The sequence below is a fragment of the Leptosomus discolor genome, chromosome 8, assembly GCF_034619465.1.
Source record: "Leptosomus discolor isolate bLepDis1 chromosome 8, bLepDis1.hap2, whole genome shotgun sequence".
NCBI classification, from domain to species: domain Eukaryota; kingdom Metazoa; phylum Chordata; class Aves; order Leptosomiformes; family Leptosomidae; genus Leptosomus; species Leptosomus discolor.
Genome location: NC_141398.1, coordinates 44067878 through 44077769, shown reverse-complemented (window position 1 = coordinate 44077769; position 9892 = coordinate 44067878). Strand labels below are relative to the sequence as shown.

General features: G+C 33.7%; 1 protein-coding gene across 1 annotated transcript in view; it reads right to left on the bottom strand.

Annotated features, from left to right (window-relative positions):
- Positions 1-1060: 1060 nt before the first annotated feature.
- The window catches only part of RPGRIP1L (RPGRIP1 like), a 73297-nt gene continuing 64465 nt past the window's right edge, over positions 1061-9892 (bottom strand). Inside the window, exons 24-25 of the mRNA XM_086469575.1 lie at positions 4830-4963; positions 1061-1473 (exon numbers count right to left, since the gene is read on the bottom strand). Of these exons, the coding sequence (XP_086325701.1) occupies positions 1370-1473; positions 4830-4963 (238 nt within the window). The 3' untranslated portion in view covers positions 1061-1369. The remainder of the gene's footprint in view (positions 1474-4829; positions 4964-9892) is intronic.

The following is a 9892-nucleotide window of genomic DNA, read 5'->3' as shown; positions in this document are numbered from 1 at the left end:
TAATGAATTGTCTCATAATCTATTCCATCTTCTTGCCATTAGCAGGCTTTGAATGTTCACAAATAGGAGCAAAGAACTCATTTTCCAGAGCTTTAATCACACAAAGAGGGAAAGCCTAATTCTCTAAATGAAATGGTCTGTGATCACTGAAGCAGAGATTTAATATATCACGGCAAATTAGGTATATTTTAATAAATTACTTATCTCTCTGAATACTTTACATATGCTTATGAAGAAACATAGCCTGTTTGCAAACAGTGGAAATCCACAGCCTATAAAATCCTTTGAAGAAAATGACAAATAAAAAAGTAAATTAAAAAATGAAATGCATTATATCCTCATTCTCAAGAGGCAATCCTTTTGCAGCATTGATTCACAGCTCCATTAAAAATATCAATTAAATCCTTCACTAAGATTGGTTAAAAGCTGGAAAATTAACTTTCCAAGCTAGACACTGGTTATTCTGATACAACAATTCATTGTGTATGTTTGATGTAAGTTCTAAAAATGACAAAAAAACGAGGAAAACCCAGTTGCCTGGCCCTACAGCTCAAATTAAACGAAGCAAAATCTGATACCGCATGGCTTCTTCTGGTGCTTTGACAGATGTTGGCTGAAAGTAAATCTTTTACTGTACAGAAAAATGATTGTGCCTGCCCTTCCCCTAGTTCAAATCATGATAATCATAAACAGCTGATCATAATGTTAGTAGAAGGGTGAAAGTTATTTGAAAAAGGGTGCAGTAATTTAATAAGTCCTGCAACTAGCCTAATTTTTTATATTTAATTGATAAGAACTGCACGCATCAAAGAAAACACATACTGAGATTTAATGTGCATAAAATGGATATTAGCATTTTAAAGAGGCAGATTAACACATTAATCCAAGTAATTTTCATATATTGCTTTTAATAAAATCTTCACAGTATAAAATTCTTAATGAGGCTAATCACAGGCATTCCATTTAGTGGGGTGATTAGGGATAACATAAAAGTATTTTTAATCAGTTTTCTAAGGCTTACGGTTTTTTTATTAAAAATTAAAAATTTGACTTGCATTTTTATTACTGTTTTATGTAGGAAAAAATCTTGAAAATGCAAATAAAGCAGATCATTCAATCATGTAGGTATTAATTATTTACAAGACGTTGTCCATTGTGGAGAGATTCTTAGCCTTAGGGGGGAAATATAAAAACAAACAGACTAAAAAGTATACAAAACTTTACAACTGCAAATCACGCGTCCTTTTCATATAAATTATACATTAAATATACTGTAAAAATTACAAAGATCTCATCTTTGAAGCACTATCAAGCTTGTATTTACAGTGGGAGAAGAAACTTCTGTAGGCAAACTTCCCTTTCATGCCTCCTAGTCATCTCTGCATTCCTCATAGACTGAACGCAGCGCATGGAGGGCTTCCACTGTTACTTTGAGCTTTCCAATTACTGCACTATCATCTTGTGAATCGAAAACTAGAAAGGAAACATCAGAAAACAGCATTAGCAATTTCATTTAAGGTCTTGCTTTTGTTCTGGTAATTTTCCTTAGCATTTAGACAGATTAAAAGGCACCTAGCATATGCTTAAAAAATAAATAAATAAAAAAGAAATCTTCCAGTTCAGGCACCCAGCCTAGTGGAAACTGAGCACTCTAAGAAGCAGAATGTACATCAATAAAAGTATTACTTTTGGAATTAACTTTGAAATAAACTATCTGTATGACAATTCCCTACATAAATGGAGTTTGGAACATCTGTATTTATGTATTGTGAAAAGTAACTAAAGACATAGATGCATACTTATAAATAGTTTTAAGTAAAAAATATACCAATTAATGTATTTTCTACACTGTATGTATGACTGGTCCAAATACTAATAACTTACAGTTATTAGTATTTAGACAGTAAATTGTTTTTTCCAGTTGGTGCAATGCAAAATAATTTTAATTCCAGGCTTCTATGTGTTGTAAAATAGTGAAGTGTAGACAAAGATGGTAATTCCCCTAGATTAAGCTATTTAACTGCCTTCATCTTTGTGTGTGCGGGTTTTAAAGTAGTATTTAAAATTTCTATTTTACAGAAATTAGCTAACATGATTTAAAATTGCACTTTTACAATATCTAAGTAAGCCCAGAGGGCCACAATCTCTGCTGCTGTGATTAAAAGCATGCTACTAACAGCCAAAAATGAGGCTTTCCCAGTCCTGCATAAAAACCAGTGAAGCTGCCCAACATGACTATAGAAGGAATTTGAATAAAAACAAATAATCTTGACAGCACATATTTTCAAAGGAAATCATACAGTAGACAAATGGCAAGGTTATGTATTTACTATATAAACTGGGAGAAGTACTCTGGGACATGTAATGACATTGCACGCTACAACTTCTAGGCTGCCGGGACAGCTTATAAGAAGTTTGAAGGAAAAACACAGAATAAACCTTCTATCCTTTACTTTGTTGATAGAGCTATTATAGGCCAGATTGCATGCTATTCTTAGAGATCCAAACCATCTTGTATATCCTTGGACAAATCCATTGGTGAACTGTCAATTTAAAGAGCAGGCTTCAGGGGACATTATTCTTTTTACTTACGCGAACAGTAGGATAACTGTAATTAATGATATCAGAAGATAACATTAATTCTATTTTCTCAGTTTTAATATTGTCATATTATCTTTGAGACATATTGTTATATGTTGTGTCTATACTCTTTTTCATCCAGCCTCTTGCTTAGCCTTTCACTTAATTGCCTCAAAGTTCATGTAGGACACTTTCACACAATCAGCAATGAAAGGACCATGATATGAAAAAGATACATGCTTGCAGTCCTCAAAAACAATGAAGGAAGCTTATGGTACCTCACTTAAGAATGATTAGATCTTCATGCGGTAGCATCCTATGAATTCCCTGTGTCTAGGTTTATTCTTTTTCCCTCAAACCAATATGCATCTCAGAGAATGTGTGCAATATTATTTAAGAACTCTATTTATTGTGCCATTACATTTAATTGAAGTCTGTGTCCAGATCTTAAGGACAGAACCTTTTACAATGACTTCGCCCAAGAAAATATACTGACATATTCTACTTTTGCCATGTCTGACATATATTAACGTCAAATTAATTTCAATTCTCTGAAGGTTCTAAATTTTCAGAAGATATGGTATGGGTGCAATAATAAAAAAAAAATTCTAAACTGTACAGCATCTGCCGAGAAGGGGAGAAGTGAGGACAGGAGAAAGATTTCTATCTATTACTATCACTTTCATAGATACAATGTACATAAAGTAAAAATTAGTTCAAATGTCTTATGATTAGGGGAAGAAATACTCCTCACAATACTGAAGCAGTTGTCTTTACATAGCAATGATTACCTTTTGACAGAACAACTAGTAACTAAAAACAGTCCTTCCTGTCATAACAATAATCTCAGATGATGATTTTAAGAGTTTTGTGAAAGGTGACTTTCAAGGGTACAAAACTGTATTTATATCACTAATCAATCTTATTAAATGACAATGGGAATTATGGCCACAAAATCTAGAACAAAAACAATTTTCCAGTTAGAGACTATGAAATACCTTTTCGGAAGAGAAGTGCTTTTGAACAACTACTTAGAGAAAAATTATTGGTAGAGAAAAGATTAAGTGGTTCAGCCACAGTAAGAAGTGCATCAAATCTGTATATTATTTTTCCAGGGTATGGAAATTTGATTCTTCTTGAAATCTTCCTCATCGTATTCCTGGAACTTTGATGCACACTTTGAGTATTTTAGCTACAGCATGGATGCAAGTCATGCATGACAATGCATAGGAAAGCCTATTTCTTTTCCTCACTGCACAGCTCCCCATGACTCAAGGTATAGTAATCAGCAGCAGAAGTAGGAACGTCACATTAGCTTGGTGTCCTACTAGGGCTAATGAGAATTCTTGCTATTGCAGAGTTCACTTACTGTTATAGGAGAGTAACAGTTTTATAACAGATATACTCTCAGCTTCTTCACTGAGCTTTACCACAACAGGGAGAGAGGATGGAGAGGAACAGGTAAGGGGAAAAATGCAGCATCGATAACCGTGTCCCTGGTACCTCAGGGAACTGGGCAGTCTAAGCAAGGAGAATATTTCCCTTCACTGCCTATGAAAAGACTGAGAAACCTTCTCAAGTCTTCTTATCAGCCTAATAAAAATGCTGTCTGTCGTTAAGACCCAGGAATTGGAAGATTCCACACCTTCTACTCACCTCACCTTGCTTTAATAAGTCACAGTGAAAGTTCAATCACAGTCAGTTACAGAAGGATGCTTACTCTAAACTGATACCTAACCAAAGCTAAAAGTATTTCATATGTCTCAGATACAGGGTTCATACGGAGAACACAAGCTTGAGGTACTCTGGAAGTTATAATGTAACTTCAAGTAAGGTATAGACATCAGCAATACAGAATTACTGACATAAATTTTAATAAGAAAATACATATTTATAGTCTTACTAGCATGAAGTGTGCTGTACAAAATAGAGAATTATAGTATGTGGACATGTCCTGAAAGTTCTTAGGTTTTATAAATTAATTACTACGAGCTGGGAATGCTGTGATTGTTGGTTGTTTTTGTTTTGTTTTGTTTTGTTCTTTTAAAAAAGATTTTAAGGAATAACAATAGTACACAGATTTGCAAGCTTTTCCAAACAAATGTGGAAGTCACTAGTTATTATTAATTTCTTATTGCAACAATGTCAAACAATTACTTGCACAGTAAACCTTGCAGAGGAAAAGCAGAAATTCAAAAAATAATTTTTAGGTTACAAAAGGTTACAAGAAAGTAATCTCTAAAACTTACCATCAATATCTTGCTCAATAATATCTCTTTGCTTCTGGAATATCTCTCTCAAATTGACACAAGCAAAACCGATATCTTCACATTCAAGATTCTGTTCATCTGCTGGGGGATCACTGATCACTGAAAATTGTAGGCTAATCATAAAAAAAAAAAAAAAAAGGTGTTGAAAAATAACTCAAAAACAAGAAAAAGAAAGGCAAAACCCATGGTCTATATAAACGCTTTGTCAATTATATTCAACATTTTCCATGACAAGAATAGTCTGAGACCCTTTCTTTTAAATTTTCCCTTCTCCTCTAGCATTATTTATCAGTACTAGAAGGACAGAGAGCTTGTAACCACAAATCTGCAGGCTTAGAGAATTGTTTCATTTTTCTCCCCCTTCCCCACCACCCTGTGGCACAATTCTTGTTCATATGGCAGCAACAGGCAGAATAGTCTAAGGATTAAACACTTTTTTGCTTTGAAACTTGTAAGTTTCTTTAGCTCAGCTGCTGAATCAACTCTTCAAGTCACTTAATTGCTTTATATTTACCCTTCATGTGAAAATCAATATTGTATTTATGTACTTTGAGGCTTTTATAGTAAAACTCATTTATATAAAATATTTAAAAATATAGTTAAGGTTTTTTTGTTTGTTTGTTTTTAATTTTTACTGTGTTGACCATAGCATGCAAATTATTTAATGTGAAGAAAACCAAACAAATTAATGAGCAATAATGGAAGGTTGAGATCAAATGTAATTATGTTTTGTTGGTTAAAACCTTTTAATACCATAAACTTCTTTAAAAAGTTCAACTATTTTAATTCAGTGAGGTCACTTGAGATGCACCTCTATTATTGATATGGAGCATGCTTATGAAGTAAACCCCTTCAGTTGTCCCCAGTTATGGTGCTTTATTTGCATAGTAGTCTTGGACACATTAATTGGATTCCTGTTGGACTGGACTAAACTAAACTGAAGATGTGCTCCAGCAGTACCCATCCCTAATGCACTCCAGTGCAATATCATTCAGTCAGTAGGATTAGTCAGTATTCTGAATTCTCCAAATCATCCTAAAAATGTATGTACTGTGAACATCAGACTGTCAGCAACAACTGCTTTGTGCTAGAGATTGTCTGGTCTACACCACTTGATAATTTAGATCTAGGCTTAGTAAATTTTAAGCCATGCATTTTCTTGGCTTTGAATTGAGTGGTGCGGGAGACATGAGATAAATAATTGAGAAAGACAAACCATATGAAATGTTTTCCTGATATCAGAAATACTAGCCATATTGAATGAGCAAGTATTTCCAAACACCAAGTGTAAAATATTTAGCTTAAAGTTATTGAGAATTTTCACACCTCATTTAGATACTTGGAGAGCATATTCTAGCCAAGAACACGTTCCACAAAAATAACAGGAACCTAAAAGCAGTTCTCTCAAAATACTATCTTTCTAATGTTGTCTTGTGTATTTATTATTTAAAGTTAGATCTTACACAGAAATTTGTCCTGCACTTGATCCCTCTGACCAATACATCTCATATTTTATATCTTCATTATTCTGTTCCTGTTTCACACATAAAAAAACTACCCATGAGTACAGCCTGGATACAAAGGCCTTTGAGTATTTACCATGCTGCCTAAACACAGCCTGTTTGTCCACCCCAAATATCTAAGCCCAACAACTACACAAACAAAATATTTGCATTTCTTCTGTGAACTTAAATTACACTCATTGCATCCAAGTATGGCTTTTCTTTTAAACACATAATTTCAGTATTGTGCTGGAGCTGAATTGAGTTAGCGGCTTGTGTTGGGGCCAAAAACACCGAGATTGACAAAATGACAGGAATTCAGAGCTAACTACTTTTTTGGTATGTCTTGGCAATGTTGTTTAAACTGTGAATGCCTGTGAGCCCTACAGCCTAAAATTGTTACAATAAGCATAATTCACAATGAGTAACAACCAAGTTGTGTAAAATTCAACTCTACAGGAAAGGATACCTTAGACAAAATATAATCAAGTCTTCCTAAAAGACTTTAAACATAAACCCAACTGCAATATGCTTTTATAGTAATTTATTTTGGTGCTTGGCTCATACTAAAATATTTATTTTAGAAAATATATACTCAAACATTTGTTTGTCACTAAAATCAGATACCTATTAAAAATATGTGTCTTTAAAAAAAATTTCTGGAGGCAAAAATGGAAAAATATCACAGCTATTTGCAACAGCAGGTGGCTTGATTGAGTATAATGGATCTAACTTAAGAATTTGGCACAGAGCTAAGGAGCAGCAAAACTGCCAAAACTCAATCAAGATGAAAGAAATACTTAGGTGTGTAAGATAAATATCAAATTAAATAAAAACAAATTAAAAACTGTAACAATAACTGAATAAAACTGTTGGGTATTGTGAACAGATCTGGTTTTTGTTATGATTCAGTGTCAATGTTAAATTAAATCAATGTTAAATTAAATCAATTGGAGAAACCAGCTTAGCATTTAAGACAGTGATAGAAGAGAAGGGGATTAATGCTTGATTAATTTTTATCACTTAAGGTTACCAACTACTACTAAAATTTTCACTAAAGCACAAACTAAAAGCAGGCCTAGTAACATTTGGGACAGTACCTTACGGCCAAAGTGAAGAGTCGTTCATACCTTTTCTTTCTGAATCAGAACTTTCTGATTCAGATCATATGCAAGTATTTTACATTAATAGAGCAAGCTTCAACAAAACTGATCAGAAGAACTGCACCTCTACCACCGTATAGTTCCAATATGCCTAAAAGATTGTAATATTGGATTAAATCTTCGCTGCTAATCAGGAAGGAGATTTGAACTCCAGATCCCATGGGAATACTCCAATAGTAGACTGCAAGAATGGTACCACAATCATTTTGACTTTTGTATTTTTTAAAAATATTACAAATGCTTTAAGTTTAGAAAATATTTAAATATGATAGTCAGTATGCTTTAACTTGTTTTATCGACTAACCAAAAATTGCAAGAGTTTTGTTTTCAGGTTGAACTGGCTAAAAAGACACAGTTTACATTGTCTTGGAACATACTGCACATGAACAGACTCCTCACTCTGTTTCAGCATAGAATGCACAAATGTGCAGCTAGTGTCCCATCTTACCTTAACACTTCCTCATTTATCTAAGAAACTTTGAAGAAAGTTGGAATATCGAATTCATACTAGGATTTCTTACATAAATAAAGTAAAAAAAATAATTGCCTTAAGCTTAAAATGTGCTTTACAATGAAGCAGAAAAACCTGGACAAATATTTATTGTTGTTGTTATGATAGGACTTCAAGGTATTACCACCAGCAGGGAATTTACAATACCTGGACAAAAGCTGTGAATATAGGCGAATTTGATACTAATTCTTTACTCCAGAGACCAGTTACTTTTAAGCAGCAAGGAGAAAACCTTGTGTGTTAATACAGCATATTAATGTAAAGCTAACACTGTACACACGCTCTATACTCCTGTAACATGGATGCACAGATTTTGTTACTTTGAAGAACAACAACTTCATACAGTCAGTTTCTTGGAACAACAATCATTTCCCACCAAGAAATGCTGCATCTGTCAGGATCAGCCTGGAAACCTCTTGCATAAACCTGTTCACTCTTGTTATCACAGCAGGGTGACTGTTAGAAGAATGGATTCTTCCATTCCTCACATATGTCTCTCTTGACACTTGTCAGAAGAGCATATACTCTACCGCCAGGTCTGCAGGCATTGCAAGTACAATCTGGCATAAGGAATGAGGTAAGTTTCTCTATATGACCCAAATTTCTGCACTTAAAAAGCTGAAAGGCTACAGTGGAATACAAACAGGATGAAGAATAAAAGATAACTGTGACACAGTTACAGTAAGTTAAACGGACTGCCAGAAATGCCTCCTGTTAATTATTGATTTAAAGACTTGAACAAATAACTATGGGGTTCAGATGATAAATTAATAATTTTGTACCCTTTTTTTTTTGGCGAAGTTTTACTAACATTAGTGAGTATAGCTTCCTAACATAAATAACGAGTGTAATTTGAATCCCTATTATACACGAAAAGAAACAAAACAAAAAGGAAAAAGGCTACCCATGTCATGCAACACAGCTGTAAGAAAAAGCAACTGTTCTGACAAAATTTCCATATTAATGATAGAGATATTGTCTGCCTGAAAACATAGACAAAGGTGTTTGCCAAAAGAGAAGAACCATCTTTGTGTTATGCAACAATTACTAACCTAAACAAGATTTCAGTCATCCTAGCCTCCTACTACCTCGTGCTCATATATTTTAGATTTTAATATCGTTTTATTTAGCAGCGTATATTCTTGATTTTCTTGGGTACTGAATGTTCTTGCAATTTCTGACACTAAAGCCACTTATTCAAATATAGAACCAAAATCAATATTTCTAATAAACACTTGCAATGATTCCATGTCAAGAAATGAAAATGGAAGAAGAGAAAATGCAAATTTGTTTTGAAATCTTATCTTTTAATGAACAATAAACCCCACTCCCAACAAATTTTATATTAGATATTAGGAAAAATTTTTTCACTGAAAGGGTTGTCAAGCACTGGAACAGACTGCCTAGTGGAGTGGTTGAGTCACCATCCCTGTAGATATTTAAAAGACGTGTAGATGTGGCACTCGGGGACATGGTATAGTGGTGGACTTGGCAGTGCTAGGGTAACAGTTGGACTCGACGTTATTAAAGGTCTTTTCCAACCTAACTGATCCTATGACTGTATGAAATAAACATACTTTTTCACATAAACGCTATGTCAATCTACATTTATTTATTTTTAAGTATAAATTAAAAGAGTGTAAAGCTGTGAAACGCATTATTTTCAGGGCCAAGTTGGTTCCTGTTTCAACTAGAGGGTTAGGCTATGTTGCAACATTGGCTTAGCAGTAATTTTATGCATTATATTAATATATCCTTTCACACCTGAGAATATTTATCTTTTTCAAAGGACATTCATTAAAGCGAATATCCTTTTGGAAGACAAAAATAGCACATGATGTATCTATTTGTTCATGTTCTAATATG